Source organism: Leptonychotes weddellii, chromosome 6, assembly GCF_054177405.1.
Source record: "Leptonychotes weddellii isolate Sample4059 chromosome 6, ASM5417740v2, whole genome shotgun sequence".
Taxonomy (NCBI): Eukaryota; Metazoa; Chordata; class Mammalia; order Carnivora; family Phocidae; genus Leptonychotes; species Leptonychotes weddellii.
The window spans coordinates 58,899,618-58,927,342 of NC_138374.1; the positions used below are offsets into that span (position 1 = coordinate 58,899,618).

The window sequence follows — 27,725 nt, forward strand, 5'->3', positions numbered from 1 at the left end:
CCACCCACCCCCCCAACAAGTTTTCGAGTGGTGAGTTTTTGAAGGAGTGCTCCACCAAAGTTGGCTAGCCGCCCCCCCCCCCCCGCCCTGCCGCCGCCCCGTCCTCACTCATAAAGCTTCCCTAAGTGTAAGCTATTGTTTGCATGTTCCTGGCACCATGCTGAGGACAGGGCATGCCTTATGTCACTTATTTCTGGAAACAACCTGATTACATTTCGGTTGCCATTTTACAGATGAAGAAACTGAGGAATAAGAAGAATACATAACATTACTCATGTCACATTGCTAATATCACATAATTAATATATTCATTTCCTAGGGCTGCAGGACAAATGACCACAAACTTGGTGGCTTAAAACAACAGAAATGTATTGTCTCCATTTTGGAAGCTGAAAGTCCAAGATCCAGGTGTTCACAAGGCCCTCCTTTCTCTGAAGTCACTGGGGCAGGATTCTTCCTCGTGTTGTCATCCCTGCAGTGGCTGCCAGCAGTCCTCGGGGTTCCTGGCTGGTAGACATACCATTCCAGTCTCTGTTTCCTTTGTCACATGGTGTCCTCACTGTGTGCCTCTCTGGATCCAAACTGCCTTCTCTTCTAAGGACACCGGTTATTGGGGTAGGGCCCAGTATTACCAATCTTAATCCAGGAAGAGCTCATCTTCAATTGATTATATGAGCAAGGTCCTATTTCCAAATAAGGCCACATTCACAGGTCCTGGGAGGTAGGACTTGAACATATCTTTCTGAGGGATACGATTCAACCCACAGTAAGTGGTAGTAAGTGATGGAGCTAGGGCTCGGAACCACTCCCCTGTCATCTGCAGAATGGGAACTTCAGGCCGCAGGCATGGGTCAAAATGACCCTTGAGGGAGTGTTAAGACAATATTAGAATGTCTGTTTTTAAATTTCATCTTTTAAAAATTTCCACTTGTGTTTTATGATGTACAGCATGTATTTACAATAGTACATGAGTGTGTTCTGTAAACATATGTATATTCAGTGGGTACTCAAGAATTGTAACTGATCAGTGTATGAAAAAAAAATTAAGGCCCTGTACCAATCCTCTCCCTCTTACCCATCTCTTAAACTGGTGGTCAGTGGTGTATTACTTTCTCTTTTTAACAGTTGCCTCAGCAAAATAGCACCTCACTATTTGTAGTGAGGTGTTTTGATTTCCCCCCACCCCCAGGATTTGGTTGAAAAGGGTTTAGTTGGAAAAAGGACAGTTACCAGGCCTGAGCCAAGGTGACAGGTAGCTAGAACCTTAAGAATGAGGCGATTTGGCAAGATTTTTTCCCCTTCAGTTTGTATCCTTCGGTATTTCAGTAACATTGTCTAACGATCGGTTTCCTTTTAACACCTCAGACAGACAGGCAGAGCCAGTGTTTAATATAATTTAGGTCTGAAAGCATGCTGTTAATGATCCAAACAATTTAACATCAGTTGTTGAGGGCAGGGGAGGCATATATCTTTTTTGGACTTATTTTGAAATACAGTTTTTCAAAAGGAAAACCACTGCAACAAGTAACCAAGTTGTGATGCCGCTTCTATTCTTCGGACTTCAATGCTACAGTTTCCTTGTGTGATACTATTCCGAGATCTGCTCCGCTCCCCCAACACGTACACATACATACACTTTGCCAGGAATTGTTTTGGGTTCCTTAAGGGAGAGACAGTGATATGCTCACAGGTAAATAAATCTCAAAATGATAATGTGCATTTGAAGATCCATTTGTTTATATATTTTAAAAACAGGGGGAAGTCAAAGTAAACCAGGCAAAATGTATAAATTTGTATTCAGATATCCATGGAAAAGAATCACTCAGAAGAACAAAGGATAGTATAACACTAAATGAGTCATGGTGTTCTCCCAGAGAGTAAAACAGTATTCTTATTAGTTATTGTTTAATTCTTAGAACATTTGACATAAGGTTCTATTGATTGCTGGGGAGGGGGAGCTGGTCCCCTTCTCACGGGTTGTTTGAGTTCCTGTGTGGGCCTAAGTATATTTTTGTTATAATTTATCCCACCTGTGCCTGTCAGTTCCTTCCTTTCCACTTGCATCCTCCCGTGACAGTCTGGCTCATGTTTCTTCATAAAGCTGTAAGCCAGTTATTAATAACAGCCCAGCGAGTCTCCTGATCCACCCAAGAGCATATGGTGTTTTTCACAAAAGAGAAGAGAGATCATCTCCTTGACTTTGGACTTCAATTATCGAGTCCCTCAACAGTAAGTTTGGCTCTTTAAACTATATGGCATTTTACAATGTCGATGTGGGAGGAAAGTTTAGCATAACTCCTGTTTGCCTCTGGTAGGGGGAGAATATAGTAAGCCAAAACTTAGACTCCTAAAGCCAATTTCCCTCACTCTGCTTCAACCTCCCTCCCATCTGTATGAGGCGCTTGCACGACAGATGAACGAATTAGAATTTACAGTGTTTACAATCTCTCATTTCCTTCTGGCTAAGTAAAGGCAGGAGAAGAAGCAAGGGATTAATAATTCCTAAATTACTTGACCACACCTGGTGGCATGCTTGGTATTCCCGCCGCTCCAGTGATTGTGGAGAGAACTCTCACCCAGGGCAAGTATATGCACGGAGGGCTGCACCGGAGATGGGGGTCTTGTCGGTCTCCCCTGCTGGAGCTTCCATTCAGACAGGGCACCTGCCTTGTTCCAGTGGTTCATCGCTTTCTTGTTTTCTCTTTGCCGAAGGCTTTTCTTTGCAGCCTCCTTCATAATGGTTGCTTCTGAGAGTCCTGAAAAGTAGGTCACTGTGTTTTCTGTCTGGAAAAGGAGGACTTGCTCGGTCCTTGTGAGCTCCGCTGAAACCAGACAATCCAGTCATTCTTCAGGACCGGGGACTAACGCAGCTTCCTGCTTTTGTTACCTATATTCCATGCTCTTGAACATGTGCATCAGGCTTCTAAATAACACATTTAAGGGAGGCATTACAGCGAACTGGAAGGAGGCAGATGCTGGCCTGGTGTGGAGCCCTGGCTTGGAGCACTAACCAGTTGTGTGAGTTTAAGCAAGCACTCAACCTCTCTGGGCCTCAGTTTCCTCATTTGTAAAATGAGAGTCATAATGACCTCTTTTATAGGGGAATGGGGTTTACTCATAATGTATATAAGTGGCCAAGTATACTAACATTATTTATGAAATCCCTCATTTGAATTTCTCCTGAATCTTCTTAGTCATCTCTTGTTTGTTTCACACTCAAATCTAGAGCCCTCAATGTGGTCTTTAACAGAAGACATTAATCTAAATGGTAGAGACAATGGACGGAGGTGGGCGGGGGCTGGGCTAAATGGGTGACGGGCATTAAGGAGGGCAGGTGTTGTGATGAGTACTGGGTGTCTTATGTAAGTGATAAATCACTAAATTCTCCTGAAACCAGAACTACACTCTATGTTAACTAGCTTGAATTTAAATTAAATCTTGGAAGAAAAAAAAAAAGAAAGAATTAAAAAACTAAATGGTAGAGACAATAATTGGTTTCATCTTTAGGATGGGCAGGCTGTGTGGAGGTCGACGCTGGGGCATATGGTTAGCAGTTCAGGACATTAGGCTACAGCTAAGATCAAAGAAGATGACAAACCTCCCAGAAAATTTCAAAGTGTAAGCTAGTATTTTAATAAACTTGCCTGCTTTACCAGTATTCTAAAATTTGTCTTTTGGTTATGTGTTTCTATGGTTAGAAGGGACTGGTTGCTTCTCATTGCTAGATTAATTCTGTGCCTGGAGGAGACAGACAGGAGGGTTGTCTCAAAGAGTACCTGCTTCCCAAAGTGTCCCCCTGTAACTCAGGAGATGAGATTTTTGCTTTCCTCCATAAGCTTTGATTATGCAGACATTTATTTAATTCCTACTGCGTGCAAAACATTGTGCTAGGTTAGCAAGGCATCAGTAAGCTCTGAATATAGTAGGAGAAAGAAGTCATTTTGTGAGTAACTCGGGCACAAGTCAGAACGGGCTGCTCCATGGTACATGAGATGCACAGACAGAAGACAGATAGGGCCCAGATTCCACAGAGCCTTCACACCCAAAAATGATCCCCCCAAAACGAGCATTGCTGGTTAGACTTCCCTTTGGAAGGCTGTAAATTTTTAGAAAATGATTCAGGGATTTTCAGCATTCCTCCCAAGGTTCACCTTCTAAGTAATGAGCTAGTGAGGCGTAGAAGAACAGCACCGTAAAAGCTGCATCTCATCCTCAGCCCTCTACCCGCACATCCCCAGTTACATTTTGTTTTTTGTTTTTTATCAAGATTTTATTTATTTATTTGATCGGGGGAGGGGCAGAGGGAGAGGGAGAAGCAGACTTCCCACTGAGTGGGGAGTCTGACATGGGGCCCGATCCCAGGACCCTGAAATCATGACCTGAGCCGAATACAGACACTTAACCAACTGAGCCACCCAGGCGCCCCCAATTACTTTTTATTGAGCACCTATTTTCTTCTAAGCCCTGTGTTAAATGCTGGAAATACAATTCTGTCTTTAAAAAGGTCGCAGACTTTCATTTAACTTAAGATTCTGTTCTCCCCCTAGCCATCTACCTTCTCAGCTAAACTTGACTCCATAAAACACTTAACTGGTTTCAGAAATAAAATCTGCACCTTAATGAATCCAAAATTGCCACCAGGGAGTTTATGCAGGTTGTGTGTTGCAGAAAGTCGTTTGAAAAGTTTTGCCAGATGCTGTTTAGAACTCCAACAGGCTCAGACAGTCTCCACTCTCTTCCACTCACCAGCCCCCAGCCTGGAGTGGCCCTCGCTTGGCTGTATGAATTCTGCAGATAAAAAACACAGACCTCACAAACACACACCCTCAGTCTCACTCCTGCTTCCTCACACCAAGGCAGGACAAACCTGTGCTGGGGCTTCCTCCCGAAACCTTGCAGAGCTGGTCCCCAGCCAGACTCTGGGCAGTTCATCTGGCCTTGTAAGAGGGCACAACAGCTGTGATTCATGGAGAGAGTTGGGGAACCTGACAGGTTGATAACATTTTGATTATTTTGGTTCCAGAAGATTTCTTAATGTTAAGTGCCTGTAACTGGGCAATTTATGTCTTCTTGGGGGCAATGCACAATCTCCTATTTGGGGCAGGAATGTGCCAGTGGGAAATCTCAACCTTCAGAAGTCTTGGCAGTGGATGATTAAGAGGAGATGTTTGTTCATGTGTAGAAAAATGATTCATTTTAGGGCAAGATATTTACTTACAACATTCGAGGCATGGTCAAGATGGCCCGGGAAGGCCCCACCCACACAGGCATTGACCCAGAAAGAAAGCATTAGAGGGACAGTTGAAGAGAAGTAGAGGAGATCCACGCAGGTCGGGGAGCCCCCCAGCCCCCGGGGGGTTTGGGGGGGACCCCCGTGAGTGCTGCCAGGTAATCCAGCCCACACACCTGCACGCCTGCCTGCCTCCACTTCCCCTTGCCACCTCTAGACTTGTTTGCTCTCATCCATCCGAGTCACTACTCTTCTCTTTCCCCCGCGTTGGGTGGCGGGGAAGAGGCCATGTTTCTGATTCGCTGCTTCACTGTAACAACCACTGTTTGCTCAAGCACCAGGCAGCATGCTGGGCTCTTGGCTTCCCTTTTTACCGATCCTGAGATACCCCAGTGGCGAAGGTTGTGGAGCCAGACAGACCTTCATTCAAATCCCCGGTTATCCCTGGCGTGTGACCTGAACTAGTTTATTTAACATCTCTGCTCTTCAGTTTCTCCCACTAAGGAAATAGGAGTGCTAATTACTCACGGTATCAGGTTTTATGTGATTAAAATCAAAGCATTTGTAGGCCCTTCCTAGTGATAGTTGCGAATAAAATCCTTTCAATTCCCTGCAAGACCAATATTATCTCTGGGTAGCAGGTGAGGTTAAGTGCCAGGTCTGAGGCTACAGGGCCACACCAGCTGGAACCAGGATCTAAAACCAGTTCGGTCTGGCTCTAAAACCTATGCTCGCTCCTCGCTCCACTTTGCTGACTGACCATCTGTGACCAAGCACATGTTTTTGTCCTCAGTCGAAGTCCACTTTGTCAAGCTCTGACCTGCCAAGTGTTTCAGTTTTCGCTTGTGACTTCCTTTATTTTGGACTCTTTGGTCTGACCTTGGCCCGAATCAGAGAAGTTGGAGGTGATGAAGGTAGAATGTCTCCCAATAAGCGAGTGAAATGCAGAATCCAATTTATCTCAAATGTCAAAAAATGGCTGCGGCCATCGTGATGGTGGTTGTGAAGAAGTGTAGCTGTGGAGCCCCAGACAAATCGCTATACTTCCTGACCTTCTCTGGGCCTCGTTGGTCCACTGGGAAGTTTCCAAATCGCAAATATCTTTTCCAGTGCCAACATTTCTGTCGTATTTCAGACCTTTCACTACTGTTGTTTTTCCTTAGCTGGAAAGAGAAAAATCTCTTTGAAATCCTATCTCAAGCAGGAAACAAGGTACAACGATCATGCCGGCAGTCATTTAAGTGTAAAGCCACATGCCATTATTATGATTCTCATTCAACAAGCTTTCTCTCATACAAGACTCGTATCACTGATGAATTAATTTCTCAGATCTGTGTTAAATTTCCTTTCTCACATAATTCAGCTTTGGGCAGAATCTAATGGGGCCTTAACTAGTTCAAAAAGTGCAATTTGAACTCAAATTTTAGAAACTTACATAATGCACAAAACCCATTTACTTTTGAATAGGCCTGAGTTTTTAGTTAACTTCTGAATGACTCAAATTTGAAGAGTCTCCTGGCCTGCCACACCAGCGTCCATTTCTAGAGTCCTCAGGGGACAAGTCTTCATTATGCCGTAGAAACTGTAGGCATCCTAACAGGACGTTCCTATCCTAAAATCCCATATTGCTGGTGCCAAATTTTTGTTGCCTTCCAGCAACTTGTCTTGGTTCCCTAATTACAAGCAAAAAACAAATACAGAAGCAAAAACAACAAGACATAACTCCCATATGATTTCTGAAGTTTCTAAAAGATAATTTTATTGAACATAAACTTTAAAAGAGACATTTTCCATATAGAAAGCACCCAACTTGGGATTTTACTTTTTAAATATTTGCTAAAAAAGGTAGACTTAATGTATGTGTTTTTCCTGTTGTAATTGTCATTTAAACAAAATGACCTTCCGGTCTTCTGAAAAAGCTTCCACTTTACATGCAGTTATAAAAGCAATATTTGTTGAAAATGGATTGATGTCAGATACTGTGAGGCATTGGGATCCAGGGTGGGTAAAGCCATCCTTACTTTCTAGTAAGACATCTGCAGTCTATGGGGTGGTATATGCAAACAACCATAAAACAGTGTAGTGAGTTGAAATATGGTACAGACAAGCTGGCTTAAATTCTGCCTGAGGAAGTCAGGCTAGATCACAGAAGAGGTAACACTGGGTTTCAAAGGTGTGTGACAGTTTTGTGTGCTTAGGTGTTTAAAGAGAGCCGAGAAGAATGACTCATTCAAGGATACCATCTAGGAAGTAATATGCTAGATTATAATTATAATAATATTTACCATTGCTTATTATGTGTACTTGCTAAGCACAATATCATCTCGTTTAATTCTCATACTGCCCTAATAAACAGGTACTATTATTTTCATCCCCATTTTATAGAAGTGCTAACTAAGGCACAGAGAGTTCATGTAACTTGTCCAAGGTCTCATGGTAAGTAGCAGATCTGAGTGAGACCCCATCAGTCTGATTCCAGACCCATCGTTCAACCACCATGTCCTGAAAACATTCTTGTTATTTCTTCAGCTAATGTTAAGGAGGTCAAAGGGAAAAACTTGTCAGTCAAATGCTGATCAGTGGGTAGATAACAAAGTAATAATAAACAAGAATAAAATTGCAAATAAAAAAGCTAATAAATAGATTAAAAAAACCTGTACTTTCAGCAAACCTGGTTGCTAGAGTAAGCTCACATTGGTGGTCTGTGAATGTCCCATTTACAAAGAGCAGATTATTTTGATGTGAGTAAATGAACAGCTGGCTGTTGTATAGATATCCCAGCAAATTCGGGGTTGTCTCTCCCAGAAGAGTCATTGCAAGACTGTCCTTCACATTATTCAACCAGCCTTTCACAGACACACAAAGGAGCCAGGACCGAAGAGGAAGAATGGCGGTTAATAATTACATGTGGATATTTCCATTTCAGTATGGTCAATTTCCATTGTAATACAGATCTTTTCAAAAGCAACTTTTTGTTTGAAAATATTAATAAATCTATGTAGTTGAAAGATGGTGCCACCTGGAGTCCTGGGTTAGTAGAATCTAGGATCCAGCACAGAACACAGAGTGGCCTTGGGTAATTGCCCCATGTTCTAAAAGCACATAACCACAGCCTGGCACATGCTAGCCCCTCAATAAATGGTAATCATTGTACTTTACTTGAATGACCTATTAGGTAAAAAGGGACAGATTTCAATTATGTGTCATTTTCCAACATGTGTCTCTAGGGAACTTTGTTCAATATTATCTTGAGCATTAGATACTGATGGAAACAAGAGTAGGAGGAACAAATTCTTGTCAAAAAAGGAAATATTTTTGAAATATGACTCAAGAGTTTAAGACTACAAACCTGAATCCACTGAAAAGTGTTTTTCTTTTGACTGAAAAGGAGACTTTCCAAAGTATGTTCTGTTCTTTGTCTTGACAAGAATCCATGCCTAATGAGGGGAAATAATAGAGGTTGAGAGAAATTGAAAAAATGGTGAGGTCTCACAGCGGGGAGGGGCAAGCCATTTAGCAAATCCACTCTTCTTATGGTTGCAGAAGTCAGAGTTGATTTGAGAAGCCCCATTTTATATAAAAACAAGACTGTAAAGGTTTTAAAGGCAAGAGCCTACAAGCTGATGGCAAGAGGAAGAACAGGGAATACAGTGAAATTCAACTCCCAGAGACCAAAGTTTATTGCTACTCTCCATTTGTCCAGCTTCCTTTGTGGGATACCACTATTCAACCACTCGATAAACAATGAACGGGTCACTTTGAATTAGATTATTTGGACTCTTCCTGGAGTCAAAAGACAAAATAAATACAAATCTTAAAAACTAGATAAGAGAGTATTTTCAGTACAACATTCTATAAAATAATAAATTGATTCCCAGTGCCTTCTGGAAATAGGGAAAAGAAAGGTAGGTAGAAGCATTGCAAATGAGACAATAAATTATTTGCAGTCATCTGAAATTTCGACATGAACTATTATTAGGCCCAAAATAATCTGGGATGTCTTATATCAAAAATTGGAGGTTATTTTAGTTATGATTTTTAAATACTACATTCAAGATAAGACCATGGTCTTGAAATAGTCACGCTCAGTATGTTCTATCATACTCTTAAAAGTGTCCTAATTTGTTTGAAATTTGTATTTTTGGTGCATGTTGTATCCAATAAAAAACACTAGGAATCATTTCTTCCCCTGAAAACTGCTGCTTCTAAATAGCTTTTCCCCCAAAAAAGAATGTCCCTCCAATCCCAAAGAAAAAAAACACCTGATTACAAAGTGCCCAGCTAAGTAAGAATTAAACAAAACATAAATCAAAGTGCAGTGACACTCATAATTTTAATCCACAGTAAAATCTGAGCACGTTAATAAGCTTGTGATGATACAAGTCTGTGTCCTTCCAATGATTTAGATCTAAAAGCAGATCTATCATCAAGTTGAAGAACCAAACAGGAACCACCCATATTCCTGTTGATCATGAGCATTTTGAACGAGACAAGAATATGTTCTTTAGCAAAAGAGACTTAAAATGAACTCAAGAAAAGTTAAGTTTATCAGCGAAACATTTTAATTGAAAATATGTAATTTGTAATGTTTCATGGATAAATCTAATTTTCCCCAGTTCATACTTGTTTCAATGATTGGTTTGGCAAAATAAAATCAGTATACGTCAATTTTGTATATATGGAGAAGGAAGAGGACTGGCAATTTTGAAACTAGTTTCTTTATTTTCTAAAGTTATATAAGCAAGCAATGTCTTTTTAAATGAAAATCAAGAAATGGAAACAGCAAGGATAAAAAAAATCACATATAGTCCTTCCTTCCAAACTTGGCCTCTGTGATCGTTTGTAGATATTTCTGGGTTTTTTTCCTCATATTTCAGTTGTGAAGTTTCACATACATGCAGAAAAGCACATAAAGCTTATATGTACAGTCTAACAAGTGGTTATAAAGTGATCGCCAGTGTAACCACCACCCAGGACAAGAAATTAAACAGCGCTGGCAGCTCCTCATCCCGCCTATCCCCCCCCTTACCCTCACTGAAGTCACCCCATCCTGATGTATGGTAGCCAATCCCTTGCTTTTCTTGATAAATTTACCTCCTACACTGTTGCCATACACATATGCACCCCTAAACTGCACACTTTTAAAAAAGGATTTATTTATTTTAGAGATAGGGTGCAGGGGGAGGGGCAGAGGGAGAGGGAGAGGGAGAGAAGCTCAAGCAGACTCCATACTGAGTGCAGAGCCCGAGGGGGCATAATCTCACAACCCTGAGATCATGACCTGAGCCAAAACCAAGAGTTGGTTGCTTTAACCAAATGCGCCACCCATGCGCCCTTTTGGTGCCTTGCTTTTTAAAACTTCAATATTATGATTGTAAAATTTACCCCTGCTTTTGTATGTAGCTGTAGCTTAATTTTCAGTATTGTGTAGTATTCCATTATATGAATTTATCTGTTTATCTGCTAATGGGCATTCGGGTTGTTTCTTTCTTTTTTTTTTTCTTGCTTTTTATGACTTTTTTTTTTGAGAATTTTTTTATTATGTTAATCACCATACATTACATCATTAGTTTTTGATGTAGTGTTCCATGATTTATTGTTTGTGCATAACACCCAGTGCTCCATGCAGCACTCGGGTTGTTTCTAAGTGGAGAATATTATGAGCAATGTGTGTCCTGGTGTGGATATCCATGCACCCAGTATATACCTAGGAGTGTAATGGGTGGTCGTAAGGTAAGGGTTTTAATCATATGTAAATATTTAAACATAACTTTCTAAGTAGTGTTTTTATTATTTCATAGTTGTAATAACCATCATTTTATTGGATAAATAATCTTCCATTTATTCCTAAATTTTATAGCCTGGTCTTTTGTAATAAATTTACTCCTGCACTTTCTAATTTGTTCATAAAAGTGATACAAAATTTTAAACCTTAAGAATTTATAGCAGACATGGGGCGCCTGGGTGGCTCAGTCATTAAGCGTCTGCCTTCGGCTCGGGTCATGGTCCCAGGGTCCTGGGATCGAGCCCCGCATCGGGCTCCCTGCTCGGTGGGAAGCTTGCTTCACCCTCTCCCACTCCCCTTGCTTGTGTTTCCTCTCTCTCTGTGTCTCTCTCTCTCTGTCAAATAAATAAATAAAATCTTTATAAAAAAAGAATTTATAGCAGACATACAATCACATGAACTATGGTCTTTCGTAGACGGTGAAGTTTTGTATGCTGTCATAGAAGATATTAAGCAAATATATTTAAAATAATTTTTAGGGGATTTTTTGATTCAGTTGTGTTTGACCTACAACACTGCATAAGTTTAAGGTGTAGGACATACTGATTTGATACTTTTATATTGCAGTATGATTGCCATAGTAGTATTAGCTAATACCTCTATCACATCACATAATTATCATTTCTTCTCGTGTTGAAAACAATTAAAACCTAGTCTCTTAGCAAGTTTAATGTTTATAGTATAGTTTTTTTGTCTATAATCACTGTACTGGGTATTAGGTCTTTAGAACTTTCTTACTAGTTGTATGTATCTTTCAACAACATTTCTCCCATTCCCCCACCCCCTGAGAAGTATTGTTTAAAAGACATGATGAATGTTTGCCCTGCCAGGAAAACCCTAGAATTCAGTTTAACCTATCTGTTAAAATTTCAGTGTTTAGCTGCACAAATCTGTGATAAATTAAAATTAAAGTGTCATATTTTCAGAAGTCCGCTCTTTGACATCTTCCTGACTTCTTTGAAAGTAATTTTAGCAGCCTCTCTGCTCCTTGTATACTATCTCCTTGTATACTATCTCACTATGCAATAAAACCTTTTTAATGTGCTTTGACACAGGGACCAAGGTTGCTAAGAGACCACCTGTCTGAATGCATTTTGTTCTAGCAAGAGCTTAGGGAGTGAACACTAAGGAGCAGGGTTAACTACCACTACCTGGGATTAAGTCAGGTGGGAAACGGGTTTCTACTCACTCATCAGTCCCTACCAGCTCTCTGGTCTTTCCCACACTTCCTATTTTGGTCTCTTGCTGTTGTTGGAGGAAAGTAAAGGTGCCCCTCAGAGCACAGATTAAAGAAACATGAGCTGGAGGCCACGGCCATAGGAGTGAAGGAAATACTTAGCAAACCCATGGATTATTCTCACTCCTTGTTTCTGAAACATAGGCAAAAGGAATCGTTGAATGTCAGGGAAATTCTAGGTGTTTACTTTGCCAGTGAGTGCTGTGTAATTTGGGGCCTGCCATTCCCTCCTCCAGGAATGGGGCTAGTTATCACAGAACTTAACCAAGATTGCTAAATTGGGAGAAGACAAAACCATCCAAACCTCATCTCTTCCCCTCCCTCTCACAATTCAACCTGCCTTTTTGGTTTTTGAGTGAAAATAGCAAAAAATATTCTTCTACCCTAACACTGCCACTTTTAAAATGTATTGACGCTCCTTTTTGGGTGTATAAAAGGAACTTTGAGGCAAGTCTTTGAAAATTGTTGGATTTATTTGACCTTGCATTCCTGAAAAAGGAGTTCAGAATGGTTCTAAACTCCCTACCTGACAGGCATTCGGTAGAATGTTCCAACAGTGTGCTACACAGAGCTCACATTAGTACCTTTTAAAATTCCATAATACTTTATGAAATTCCTGTTATTTGTAAAAACTGTTTGATTAACACAGAAACGTGGAGGAAATTAAATGTTTGAATATCTTATTCAGTGACCAAAATAATGAGAGAGAACCTTGAGGAAAGATCAAGACAATGAAAAAGACCTTTTGTTGTTTAATTAAAAAAACATTTTATCACCTGCCTTTTTCCATGTCTTCAAATTCTCATTTCCTCGTGATGCTGCCCATACAGGTGGGAAGAAGGACAATTTCACGGATGCCAATAGAGATGATGACTTTGTAGATGAGATTTCATAAAAAACTAATTACTGATAACATGACAAGAGGATGGTCAGTCTGATAGTTCCTTGAGCTGTGTTTTTATTATTTCATAGTTGTAATAACCATCATTTTATTGGATGGTTATTATTTCTTTCTTTTTATTTATTTATTTTTAAGATTTTATTTATTTATTTGTCAGAGAGAGAGACAGAGGGAGAGCAAGCGCACAAGCAGGGGGAACGGCAGGCAGAGGGAGAAGCAGGCTCCCCCCTGAGCAGGGAGCCCGATGCGGGACTCGATCCCAGGACCCTGGGATCATGACCTGAGCCGAAGGCAGACGCTTAACCGACAGCCATCCAGGCGTCCCAAGCTGTTTCTTTTTAGAAAGAAAGGCATATTTGACATGTAGAGAAATGTATGATTATGACATAATGTGGTCAAAATGAGTGGGTGGAAAATATTTTAATTCATTAGGAGGAAAATAATTTTAGTTTATAGATGTGTATAGATGTTCCCTCATCACTGTTTCTTTACAGTACAAATATTCTATTGAATTTAAAGAATCAGGATTATAATAAATATGTTTATTTCAGGATACTTCTCTCTTTTTTTTTCCCCCTAGGGAGCAAGAACATTCTGGATATGATGTGTAAAAACTGGATATTAATGTCTACTACTATTCCCGCAAGTCCAGAAGATGAAATTGTTGGAAGACTTCTAAAAATTTTGTTTGTTATCTTTGTTGACTTTATGTCTATTATATATGTCATTATAACTTCCTAAAGAGCTGAGTTCCCTTGCTTAACATGTAAATTTCACATTAATTCCACTGAATAAAAATTTGTAGTTTCATTTGTTGAGTGATTTTATTTTGATCTCCAGTTATTCTAGAAGCCAAAAGGACATTACAATCAAAACAATATCATGTACTGTTTAGTATCTTAAGGTTTATAAAACATCATAAAAATTAATGTGTTTTTTCTCCAGAAATCTACACTACTGATTCATAAAACTTCTTGACTTTTTAACATGATTGTAATTTGGTAGATTGACTAAAATTTGTAAGTGTAATTATGGGTGATTTTTTTTTCAGGATGCATACCTACCTGAAATTTTATCTGGTTCTATTTTTAACACACCAAGCTTAACATATGATAATCTTTCCATACGATATGCCAGTAGTTTATACTCATTTGCTTGTACACTTATCTCATCTGTGTGGAGGTAGGTATGTTTTTTTGAACCCTGGACAATTTTATGTTTCTATCAACAAAAACTTAAGAGTTAGGAATAGAAATACTGTAAAGAGAGTATAGAGAATAGAACTTACATGAGAGGAGAGAAAACAGGTGCAGTGTGTGTCAATTTTCTATTTGGGTCTAAATGCTCCCACTATGTCATTTAATGTAAGGCTCACAATAATTCTAAGAGGCAGGTATGTTGCCCTCATTTTACAGAAGGAAAAATGGGATGTTGGGAGAATTATGCTAGCTTGAGACCAAAACGAGGAAGCGGCAGAACCAGGTCTTGGGCAGTGACAATCCACATTATGTTACCACCAAATATAAATAATAATAAGACGAGTGTGATTAAGAACCAATCTGCAGAGCTTAGCTTTTTTTCACAATAATGTTTTATTCAAGGTCCTAGGGCTGTATTTTTGCATTGCCCCTATTTATTTTCTTATTCCACATTTAAAAATCTTTTATGAAAGGGCGCCTGGGTGGCTCAGTTGGTTGGGCGACTGCCTTCGGCTCGGGTCGTGGTCCTGGAGTCCCTGGATCGGGTCCCGCATCGGGCTCCCTGCTCGGCGGGGAGTCTGCTTCTCCCTCTGACCCTCCCCCCCTCATGTGCTCTCTCTCATTCTCTCTCTCTCAAATAAATGGATAAAAAATCTTTAAAAAAAAAAAATCTTTTATGAAAAAGAGAGATCATTTACCCTGCTTGACAATGCCTTCTCTTTACTTGTTTTCTTCATTTCCTCATTTTCTGACAGTGTTAAAATATAACTGTTGAACTTCGACTTTTTAAGTGTCTGAAAAGCAAAGGTCACTCTGTCCTTTAGACTTTCTGGCTTTTTACGTTGGACACACATGCTTCACAAAATTCTGATTTCCTCCATGTGATGACCATTTTCTCAGATTTGGCCCAATTATTAATGCAAGATTTCATAAGAGGCCTAATGAAGTGTGAAAGGAATCTGGGACCTTTGAGACTTATTACTTAACTGACTCTTACTTAACCTTTCAGTGGTGTTGTGTATTTAACCATAAGCCAAACAGAGTTAAACCATTTAAACATTTGCTGTAACAGAAAATCCTACTTCTACACTATACATTCACCCCCTTCCCTTTGGATACAAGGGTCACGTCCTGTTGATGTAATGGGTTTCTCCCCACTTCCCTCTATTTGGGATTTGTTGGGGCCTATTATCAGTTACTGACAGGAGAGTAAAGTCACTCCATCTTCTGGAAATTGTTTTTCTTTCCCCCTGTCTGCTTCCAGGCAGTAGACAATGTGGTTAGAAGCATTGACTCTGAAGCCAGACTACCTGCATCCAAATCTGGGCTTTGCCTCTTACAGTTTAAGAGCCCTGTGTCTCCCCTCCCTTACCTGTAAAACAAGTGCTTGTATCATAGGTTTGTAGAGAGGATGAAATGAGATGACCATGCAAAGCGTGTAGCACAGTTCTTGGCTTATGGAAAAACTGAAGCCGCAATAGATTGGTGTTATCAGCATCCTCAGGTGGGAGCACAAGAGACTTGACTTCCTTCACGCTGAGTGTTAGAGGGTCTCAGTCACCTACCTGTCCTACACTTCCCCCTCGCCCTTAGAATGACCTCGCATAACCCATGCCCTTGGCCTGCGAGTGTGACTGTTTGCCACTGGGCCCGGGCATAGTTCTGGGCGAGGTGTAGATCTAAACCCTTTGACACAGGAGGGATCCTTTGGTGATGTTATTTTGGGACCTGGCAATTACAACTAAATACAATATGACTTGCGACAACAAAGGAACATTGAAAAATATCTTTTTGCAATAAGTAATCAGAGTCTTGGCTTTATAATTAGAAATATATTGCTTTTTTTTCACTGTTCAAAAATATGCCTTCAGTTCCTTTTTGCCAGGCATGGTGCTGAACAACCAGGTCAAAGTGAAGTAAGCATAGTTTTCCTGCTGCCGCAGAGCTCACAGTCCAGTGGGGGAAAATGAATGACCCAAAGGGTACAATTGCTATTGGGTAAAGTAGCAGACAGGACATGCCTGGGGTGTTATGGAGGATGTTCTGGAGGCTGCCAGGAGCAGCAAGTCCTGGGATCCTGTTGGACATGCAGAACCTTAGCTTCCCCCGCAGGCCTACTGAACTCAGAAGCTGCATTGTAATCAGATCCCATGATTCATATGCATGCTACAGTTTGAGAAACATTTATGTGGAAGGAAGCTCACTGAACTAAGTGTTCCTACTGTCTGGCTAGTGGACAGATACGTGACCTCTGGGCAAGTTGCTTAACCTCTCTGGGTCTCACACTCCTCCTGCATTAAAATAGAACAGAATGAATAAAAACCAAAAATGGCATTAGCATTACCTCCTTTGCATATTGCATAGAAATATTGTGAATTTTAAACGAACTGAACCAAAACACATAGAAATGCATAACAGAAAACAGTTATATAAATCTAAGATGTCCTAAACATCAAGAAGACAGGAGTAACTCTGGGAGGTAAGGGACCCGTGACTTCCTTTAGGAGAACTGGAAAAGGATTGTTCTCATAAATGGTAATAATATCCACTGTGTGGATGCATGTCTGCAGCCTGGACTAGGTAACACGTGTTTTCTGTGCAGTTTCATAGAACTTAATGTCCACAAGCACTGTTATAGTCAACCCTCCAGCTGAACTGGATGGTGTTTTTTTCAACATGCCACTAATACATATGAATTGTCTGGCCATGCCTGAGCTCATGTGTCTACATGCTGTTAATTTCATAATCTCGGTATCAACTCAAGTGGCCTTGCATCCTTCTCAGTTCTGCAGTCCTTGAAGACTTTCAGAAGAGAGGTCAGAAGTTGCCTGCTAGAATCCTCCTAATTCATAAATGGCAACAGCTGAAGTTGGAATGGGCTGTGCTAAATGTTTTGCATACATTATGCAATTTAATCTGTACTAACAGATCTAGGAGATGTTTCCACTTTGCAGATGAAGAGATGCAGGCTCCGAAGGAATTAAGTACAATGCCCAAGTTCATGCAGGATATCCTGACAGCTGAAAGTGAGAGAACCAAGACCCTTGACTCCAAATGATCTGCCTCTAGAACCCTGTTCCTGACTGTTCAGTTATCCTCATGTCAAGCCAGAGAGGTTAATTACCTCACTGGCTCTTCACTCCCAAGGGCAAGGAGTTTGCACTAACTGAAGCAGCCTAATCCTATGCCGAGGGATGCAACGAGTAAAATGCAGGCTGTGGCATATAACCTATTGTGTTGTGAAACCTTGCAATGTGTTGACTGTCCACCTTACAGGCACCTATCTTTTCTAAGGCTTCTGTCTGTAATAAAATGGCATATATAGTCTCCAGTCATTGAGCCCTGTTGTTTCATGTTATCAAATACCAAGTCAGTCTTTATAAAAAGAAGTCTTAGATTATTGTGTTGCATTCAATATACAAAGAAATATAAGTCGTGTCCATAAAATCATTTCATGTCAATTTTTTAATAATTAAAAAAATCTCAAATACCATTTTGAGCAATTTGTTCCCAAAGAACTCACAAGTGACATCTTGGTAAACATGCCAATGGCTTGGGCTTAGTCATAACATCTTTCGAGTGACAAGCACTCTATGGTTGATGCATTACTTCAGTGTTTACTTGAATGAAATGACTTACAAAAAAAATAAGCCAGGCAGTCGTTCTGAATTAGAATGGACATGGGACGCCTAGGTGGCTCAGTTGTTAAGTTTCTGCCTTCGGCTCAGGTCATGGTCCCAGGGTCCTGGGATCGAGCCCCACATCAGGCTCCCTGCTCCGCGGGAAGCCTGCTTCTCCCTCTCCCACTCCCCCTGCTTGTGTTCCTTCTCTCGCTGTGTCTCTCTCTGTCAAATAAATAAATAAAATCTTTTAAAAAAATGGACAGTTGCTAACTCTGGGGTAGGACTGGGCTGAACTGCTTCTGTAAAGACTGGGATCGAGGTTTGAGAGAGAATCTTAAATGTGTGGTGTTTGTGTGAACATGTAGAACAGGTTTTTGTTCTGGGTTGCTCTCTGCACCACGGTTATTTGCTAACCTTGCAGGGAGCCGTCCTACTAACTGAGCGAGAGGAGGGCAAGTTGCCATGTAGGCCAGTCTGGGATCAGCCATGAGCCCAGACTTATTTATAAACCTACAGGAAAGGCCCCTTGAGTGTACTCTGCCTTCTGACTCGGAATGATGGTGAGAGAAGATTAGTGAGAGAGCACGGGAAGTCCTTGAGGGCCAACTGGGTTTCCAGCCTGAGCCATCTGCCCTTTCAGCCAGGAGCTGGCTACAGACTGTTTTTTGGATGGTCAGTGTCCCTGGACTGGTGTGATCTCAAGGTACAGAGACTGACCTTTGTGTGTTGTTTACAAAGTTGATTATGACTTGCACTGTGGAGATCATTTGCTCAATAAATATTTAGCAAGCACTCATTGCCTGTCTGGTAGTGCTGTATGCAGAGGGAAAGATTGTGGGCCCTGTCCTCAGAGAGCTTGCCTTCTGGTAGGGGAGACAGACAACAAACTGATAACCTCATGAGAAATTCAGATAGTTCTAAATGTTGTGAAGAAAGTAAAACAAAGCAACGAGAGAGAGAGAGTTTATGTGGGGTAAGACTATTTTAGCTAGGGGGATCTAAGAAATGTTTCCTGAGAAAGCAACATTGGAGTAGAGCCTCGATTGATGAGCAGCCAGCTAAATGGAGACCTCAGGGTAAAGACTTAAGGTACGGAGAACAGTAGGTACAAAGGCCCTGAGGTAGGCCGAGCTCAGCAAAACATTAGGAAGGCCAGTGTGACTACAGCTTAGGGAACAAGTAGGGAGTTAGTGTTTCAGCACTGATGAAAATCAGCTTCTATATAACTTCTTTAATATTTGTTGCACAACCTGGGTAGTTACTGAAACTTTCTCATGGCAAACTGTAGGAAGAATGTGAGCATATCTCATGTTCTGTGTCCTTTGTACTGACACACACCACCGACAATGGGCACTCTCTGGGGATTGTGATTTTTCCATGGTTACTCTAGGCTGACTGTATGTGGCCCCTAATTCATTGCAACGTGAGGCAACTTCATCGCCCCACTCGTTAATTTTAAAAGCCGTGTTTTTAGGACAGCTTTTTAAAAACCATACGCAGAGCAAAAATTGTATCTGCTGTAGTTTTTTAAATAACAGCTTTATTATTATAATTCATATACCATACAATTTATCAATAAGTGTACAATTCTGTGATTTTTAGTATATTTACCGAGTCATGCAACCATCAGCACAATTAATTTTAGAATGTGTTAACCACCCTAAAGAGAAACCCCATTAGTAGCCATCAGGAGCAATTTTTCCCATCTGCTCCCAATGACCCCTCCCCCAGCAGCCCCAGGCCCACTCTCTGTCTCTATAGATCTCCTGTTTGGGGCATTTAATATGAATAGAATCATCCAATATATAATATTTTGTATTTGGCTTCTTTATGGCCAAATAATACTCCATTACATGGATACATCAGGGTTTAGTTATCCACTCATCAGTTGATGGACGTTTGGATTGTTTCCACTTTTTGGCAGTGATGAATAGGAACACTTATGTAGACATTTTTTGTGAAGGCATATGTTTTCATTTATTTTGGATATTTACCAGTTAGTGGAATTATTGGGTAGTATGATAACTCTACTTTTAAACTTTTTTTTTTTTTTTTTACTTTTAAACTTTTGAGGAACTGCCAGGCTATTTTACAAAGCAGCTGCCCCACATCTATAGTTTTTGAAAAGATTTTCTTTTAATTTCTAGGGGGAAAAAGAACATTTAAAAAATATACATATTTTTTAGGGCACCTGGGTGGCTCAGTCGTTAAGCGTCTGCCTTCAGCTCAGGTCATGATCCCAGGGTCCTGGGATCGAGTCCCACATCGGGCTCCCTGCTCAGCGGGAAGCCTGCTTCTCCCTCTCCCACTCCCCCTGCTTGTGTTCCTGCTCTCGCTATGTCTCTCTCTGTCAAATAAATAAATAAAAAATCTTTAAAAAAAATATATACGTATTTTTTAAAATTTTATTTGAGGGAGAGAGTGTGAGCAGTGGGTGGGTGGGGGGAGGAGCAGAGGGAAAGGGAGAGAATCCATGCAGGGCTCCATCCCATGACTTTGAGATCATGACCAGAACCAAAATCAAGAGTCGGACACTTAACCGACTGAGCCATCCACGTGCCCCTAGAGAATGTTTTTGTCACCTTGATGATCCTCAGGATTTCAAATATTAAATAGGGAGATCATGAAATAAAGGCTAAAGATGAAAGCATCTACCCCTTCCTCTAGATTTGATTTGAGTTTTAAAACTAATTATTTTCTTTAGATCTCTAATTTATGCTATCTAACAAACACAACTTATTTTTTGGGGTTCGTTATTACCCATTTCATTTCAAAAAGTTAATTACATAAAAAATTTAAAAATTCCTGACATTTCCTTCAAGTACCTTAGGTCCAATAAAAAACATCCAAGTTAACATGAGATACTTTTTCATTGATGGAGTTTAGATTTATTTGATTACTATGCATTGGATACCTACTCTAAGCCAGGCATGTTCAAGGTGCTGGATATTTTCCTCTCTGCTTTCTACTTCAGAAGGTTCACTTTAGTAGTTATGTAGTTGGAGGAATACTGTGTAGTACAAATGATTCTTTTTTTTAAAAAGATTTTATTTATTTATTTGAGAGAGAGAGTGTGCAAGAGAGACATTGAGCATGGCAGGGAGGAAGGGCAGAGGGAGAGGGAGAAACCGACTCCCCACTGAGCAGGGACCCTGAAGCCGGGCTCGATCCCAGGACCCTGGGATCACTACCTGAGTTGAAGGCAGATGCTTAACTGACTGAGCCACCCAGGCACCCCACAAATTATTCTTATAGTGCATTTTCCATAAGCAGACTCTTTTCAGATTGAATTTTTGGCTTTTGGTATTCATTAGCTGCATACTTCCTGTAACATATACTATTTGGGCTGCACATAATGAGTCAAATTTACTGCAGATTATTGTTGTCAGCATGATGAGAGTTCCAGTAGGTGTTTCTTTATCCACCCCACAGCAATATTCATTCCTTGATTTATCTGGTGCTATATTATAACACTATTGGCTAAAGAATCTGTTGGAAAATAATCTTGACCAGCCAAAGAAAAGTTGAACTAACAGCCTTTCCAAAAATGACATCTAAGCCAGAATTCAACCCTTGAGTTCATTAAGACCATAGTTGACAGAGAATGGACCCAAGTTGACACCTGAGGAAAGACTCGAGTCTTCTTGGTTAAAAGGCTAATTTTCAGACTTTGTTGCTGGACTTTGTTGATTTCTTGGACTGGTTATCATAACTGACTACCACTACAGAAACTTTTTAAATGAATTTCAAGAGCTCAGATGCAGGTTTTGATGAAGCATCCTTAAAAGATATTATCCATGACAACCATTTGTAATCATTGTAAATTTGTCAGTGGATAGAAGGTCCCTCTTCTAACTATGTTCAGGGGAGGTAGGATTAGAACCCTAGCTGGGTTTCTTTGGTCTATACATGAGAACAAGAACTCATATAGCAGTTACTATGTGTTAGGCTTATTCTAAGCATTTTATTTGGTTTCATTCACTGAATCTTCACAGCTACCATATGAGATTATTCTCCTCATTTTGCAGATGAGGAACAGGCACAGGAAGGATAAGGAACCTCATCAAGGTTACAAACCTAATAGGGAATCTTGGCTTGCTCCTATTCTCTATTCCCTCTGCCTCTTATTATCCAACCCCTTGGAGCTTCTGTTTCTTCATCTGAATAATTAGTAGATTGTTGAGTGTGAAGTTGTACCTGCGAATCTCCAAGGCCCATCCCAGTTCTAAGACTCTGGTTTAGATTTAACAGTCTCAAAAGGAGCACTTACGACCATGGGTGGCTAAGAGAAATAGTCAAGCCACAAAGTATCCTGGGAATGTGATAATACTCTGAAGGAGCCTCTTCAAGCCTCTGAGGATGTTTGGAGGACCTGGTTCAATGGAAGGAAATGCCCATAATTACCATTGTGCATAATGTTGAGAGTTCATTCAGCTTTTCCTTGGTGGGTGCCAAAGTCTGTGTGATCAGTCCAAGTATTTGTATTGTAGGCCATAGCACTCTAGGTTTAGAGATGTATGGTTTTTCTCTAAGTACAGGGTGCTGGATTTGTGGGTAATAGGGCTGCTGGATGCCTCGGTCTGGGCCAGCCGTACACCCGGGGTTTGACTGATGTGTGCTTATTACTGCCAAAGGATCGGGCCTTCCTCTCAGGTCTCTTTAGCTTAATAATCAACCCTGATTCTTCTTGCTCAAGTCAGGCCTATTTCTAGTGAAACTTGAGCATTTTCTCTGCAGGCACCGTTACTCACCGTACTGGTTCTGAATAGGCTCCTCGCTTTCTGTCTCTGTTGCATATGTTTACCCATCTATGCCCATGTTACCCAAACCAAGAATCAGAAAACTGGAATCTGACAAAAGAATTTTGTACCATTTCAAACTGCAAAATGAATCTCGGAGATATATTTTAGATTTGGAGTTTTTTGGAAATCTTGTGTGTTTTATTGGAATAATGAATATAGTATTTGAAATTTGGACTATGGTAGAGGGTCCTGCGATGTGAAGCACACTTCCCTAATTTTCCAACAATTCCTTATAAAGCTCTTAGGGGAAACCTGGAGGCGATCATAAACCTTTTTTTTTTTTTTTTCCAGTCCTCATATGGTACTTCTTAATCTCTCAAATTGGTCCCCTTATCTGTTCATAATTTCATAGGTTTTACGTTTTCATAAGTTTTTTCCTTGGCTGTTTAATCAGCCTCCTAAATAGTCTCCCTCCCAGTCTATCCTCTGATGTGGTTTCAAAGATTGATCATTTTGAAACACAAATCCAACCGTGTCACCCTGCTGTTTAGAACCTTCAATGCTTCCTCTTTGCTTCCTGGGTAAAACCCTCATATGGAGACAAGAACTCACATGGTCTAACCCATTGGAGAAGACATTTATTATGTTTTAGCTAGTCAGCAATCCAATTTGCTTTTGGAGAATTACCTCTTCTCCAATGGGTACTCTCAACATGCTTCATGTTGCCCTAATTGAGAGATGGTTATCTTGCCCAAGCCAGGTCAGTAATACCCTTTCCTCTGGGACTCTGAATATTGAACAAAATATTGCAAGGACAGAGAAAACAGTTAGAGCCCGTTCATTTGCTGATGAGACTATGAGTCCCTGCCAACTAGGTCTCTAAGTGGACTCATGTCCTCTTGGGTTCTCCATTTAAGCAATCCTGCCATGAGATGGCAACCATTGCTTTCAATCAAAAGCTCTATTCCTGTTTACCTTCTACTTCCCACAAACACGCTTATCCCAATCCTTTGTGATTATCCATTGTAGTTCTCAATGTAGTCCCTAACATAAGAGGCTTTCATGCCATTAAGACTTTGCAAATGCTCTTCCCTCTGTCTTGGGCTGCCCCCCTCTCAACCCAAGCTGTGTTTCTCTTTCTGTGTTCCCTTAATGCAGCATGAGTATCTTGACCGAGATACTTAGCACATTCTCATAACTATTTACCTGTCAGTATTCCCTCTTAGGTTGTAGGACCCTTTGTTTTCGTATAATGCCTGGCACAAAATGAATGATTAAGAATTATTTGATGAATGAGTAAATAAGAATAAATAAGAATTGACAGTATATTTCGTAGTTCATGCATGGGGATTTGTGTTATAGACAACAGATTTCAGAAAATGGGTTGCAAGCTGTAGATCATAGAATCAACATAAATTACATGAGACTAACCATAAAGAAAATTGCTGATGCGATTAAGGCAAATTTATCAGAATAAGGGTGGTGATGATCACTAAGTCTTGTGACAAATACATAGCATTTGTTTTACTAGCTAAAATTTTTTTTAAACTAGGTAAGTAATTTTAAAACATTATTTTAAATACAGCTTAGTGAAATATTGTAGTAGTTAAGAGCACAGATTCCAGAGTCAGATAGCCTGGGTTTAAACTCTGTATCTCTGTCTTTTCATATGTAAAATGGGGGAAATAGTATTCTTAAGTGCTTAGCACAGAGCCTAGTGGTTCTGGTCATCTCTATTTGCCACTGTCTCCCACTCAGTTCAATTTCTGCCCTTCTTTCTCCTGCTCTGTGCCCAGGAGGCTGACCACTTGTGGGCCTCTCAGTGCCTAGCTTCTGCTTGTCTTTGGCCAATGGTAAGCACCATCAAGAGGTGTGAGAGCAGAGAGAGAGGCAGGGGTATTTTTTCCACACTCATTTTGGCACTTTGTCTCTGACACTCAAACTAGGTCTCTTCCCAATTCCAGCTCCCTCTGGGGCGGGGGGAGGGGTCCCTCCTTTGCAGGCTCTGTTTTCCTAGGTACTGGTAACGCTAGGTCTTCCATTTGTTAGGTAAGGCCCAGCAGCAGCAATCACATCCCACTGTCTGGTCTCAGACTTTTAACCCTGCCCACAGTGCTAAAATTATTTACCTTAAGATTCCTTCACTTGACTCTCTGGGATGTCTTCTGTTTCCTGCCAGGACCTTGACTAATACACTGTATATACAAATTGCTTAAAAATGTGAGCTATTACTATATTTAATTATTAATATTAAATGTTTAATTATTAAATTTAAAAATGAACATCAAACACCATTAATGGAACATATTTAAATTAAAATAAATAGATCATTGTAAATATTAAATATTGTTATGATATTAAAACATTTATGGCTATTGAGTAGAAAGCAGGATTCACATCCACCTTTAAAGTAAAGCAGAGGACTTCAAACACATTTCAATTTTACAGCTGGTTGTTTTGCCTGCAGTTTGGAATAACTGCCATGTACTTGGGTGGAAAGTTGAAGAAGCTGTACAGCGTGTGGGTCAGAGCGAGAAGGCCGGGCACACCTTTCCACTGAGCGCACCCGTGGGGGCGGGAGCAACCTGCTCGCACTGTCAGGCTGATTCTGTCTGCACTTTTCCCTCCTGTGTCCATACTCTTTTTTTTTTTTTTAAAGATTTTATTTATTTATTTGAGACAGAGAGAATGAGAGAGAGCACATGAGAGGGGGGAGGGTCAGAGGCAGAAGCAGACTCCCTGCTGAGCAGGGAGCCCGATGCGGGACTCGATCCTGGGACTCCAGGATCATGACCTGAGCCGAAGGCAGTCGCTTAACCAACTGAGCCACCCAGGCGCCCCCTGTGTCCATACTCTTACAGAACACGCTTGACTGCACACTTTCGTCCCTCAAGGGTGTACTTTTTTCTTTATAAGTTCTAGTTTCATAGGTAGCTACCATGTTCGAAATCAGGCTCAACAAGCCAAAGGAGCAGCATGTTGCCTCGCTCTCAGGTGACCATATTTTCAACCTCAAAAAACCCAAATATTTACGTGCTGAAACCATGTGGTAAACTATTTGGATTGTCCACGATTTGGACTGCATAGACCCTGTGCACCTACATCATGTGGTGGAGAAGAGAAGGCTAAAACTTCCCATCTGGAGCTGAGATGTTGTTTGGGGCTGTCTGAAACTTTGTTATGTACAGCCCATAAGTCAGACGCTCAGGCGGAGGCCCGTGAACAAAATTGGCACGGTTTCACAGAAAGGTCCAGTTCAGTGGTCTTATGTTTATTTTAAAACAACATTAATCAATTCCACCTGTATTTTCAGAAAAAGACATTGAATTCATTGGTACATTTGAACCTGACAGCCTGCCTTTGGGATTAAAGCCTTCTCCCATGATCTATTATCCAATATGATTACATCATAGATCATATGAGCTGAATTTGTAACGGACACGATTCCATGAGTGAATTAACATGTGAGAAATGGTCTGAGATGGTCCTGGACACACGAGGGAATTTTCTCTTCCCTCCTTCAATACACTGCCGGAGACCCTCCTTCACGCAAGCCCTGTACAGAATCCTGAGATACCACTGTGAACAGGGACAGGCAGAGGACAGCCAGCCTCGTCTCACCAGCGTGGCCCCTGCACTCACCTGCCCGTCTGCTTCCATCTCTGCAGCTTTGTTGCCCTCTGACTTTGGGCAGCTCCCTGAACCTCCTGGGGCCTTAGTTTCCCATCTGTAAAATGGAAACTTTAATTTGAAAAAAATATACATATCCCTGTGTTCATCACAGTATTATTTACAGTAGCCAAGCTATAGAGGTAACCTAAGTGTCCATCGATAGATGAATGGATCAAGAAGATGAGGTATATATACACAATGGAATACTACCAAGCCATAAAAAAGAATGAGATCTTGCCATTTGTGACCGCATGGAAAAAACCAGAGGGTATTGTGCTAAGTGAAAGAAGTTATATGGAAAAAAAACAAATACCATATGACTTGGCTTATATGTGGACTCTAAAAACAAAACAGACAAAACAAAACAGTAACAGACTCATAGATACAAAGAACAAACTGATGGTTGCCAGAGGGGAGGTGGGTGGTGGACGAAATAGGTGAAGGGGATTCAGAAGTGCAATCTTCCAGTTATAAAATAAATAAGACATGGGGATATAATGTACAGCACATTTGTTACAATATTGTAACATCTTCATATAGTGACAGACAGTAACTAGACTTACTGTGGTGACCCTTTCATAATGCGTATAAATACTGAATCACTAGCCTGAAACTAATACAATATTGCATGTCAACTGTTCTTCAGTTAAAAAAAATAATAGAGCGTGGCAGAGTAAGACCACTGTTGCAGCAAAAGTCACTAACAGTTTGAGCATGCTTTCATGCATTCATTGCTATTTGGCCATTCATTCATTCAACCAAAGTTCATTAAGCAAAGAGCTACCCTATTATTCCTGTCACTGTGCTCTAGGGAGCAGTGATGACCAGGAGACCAGGTACCAGCTTTCAGGATTTTACAGTTTCTCTGTGCAAACAACGAGGACATTATAGATGTTGGGAGTCCTACATGTAGATATATGCTGGGTGCTTTGGAAACTGATACACACAAAAATGTAATTATTTTGCTTATGGTCTTGAAACCGTGCAATGCAAGTCAGAAGGATGTGAAGTGGAAAGTGTATATATGTGTACGCACACATGCACACACACACACACACTGAAGGACGCACATTCTATGTAGTTTTGTGTTTCTGGTTTCCACTTTCATGAGGATGTAGAGTAGTGGTTCAGAGCACGATGCCTAGATCAAAACTCCAGCCTACCTGTCATTAACTGTGGACTGGGGGCAAACTGCTTAACTTCTCTCTAGTTCATTTTCATTAGCAGCCAAAGTGGATGATTATAATAGCACCTACTTCTTAGGTTTATGGTGGGTTGTAGTAAGCTTAGTGAGCTGGCAGTCCTCAGTGTTAGCTCTTACCAGCCTTGGATCATT

General features: G+C 40.7%; 1 protein-coding gene across 1 annotated transcript; it reads left to right on the forward strand.

The window, feature by feature from the left end:
• The first annotated feature begins 2,032 nt into the window (after positions 1-2,032).
• On the forward strand, positions 2,033-13,963 carry MRLN (myoregulin). Its single transcript, XM_031019138.2, has 2 exons — positions 2,033-2,229; positions 13,734-13,963. Exon 2 carries the CDS (start codon positions 13,754-13,756, stop codon positions 13,892-13,894), a length of 141 nt encoding a protein of 46 aa, XP_030874998.1. The 5' UTR covers positions 2,033-2,229; positions 13,734-13,753; the 3' UTR covers positions 13,895-13,963.
• The last annotated feature ends 13,762 nt before the right edge of the window (positions 13,964-27,725 follow it).

Excerpts from the sequence above, each read along its gene's own strand:
- MRLN (XM_031019138.2), top strand. The coding sequence starts at position 13,754 with ATGATGTGTAAAAACTGGATATTAATGTCTACTACTATTCCCGCAAGT.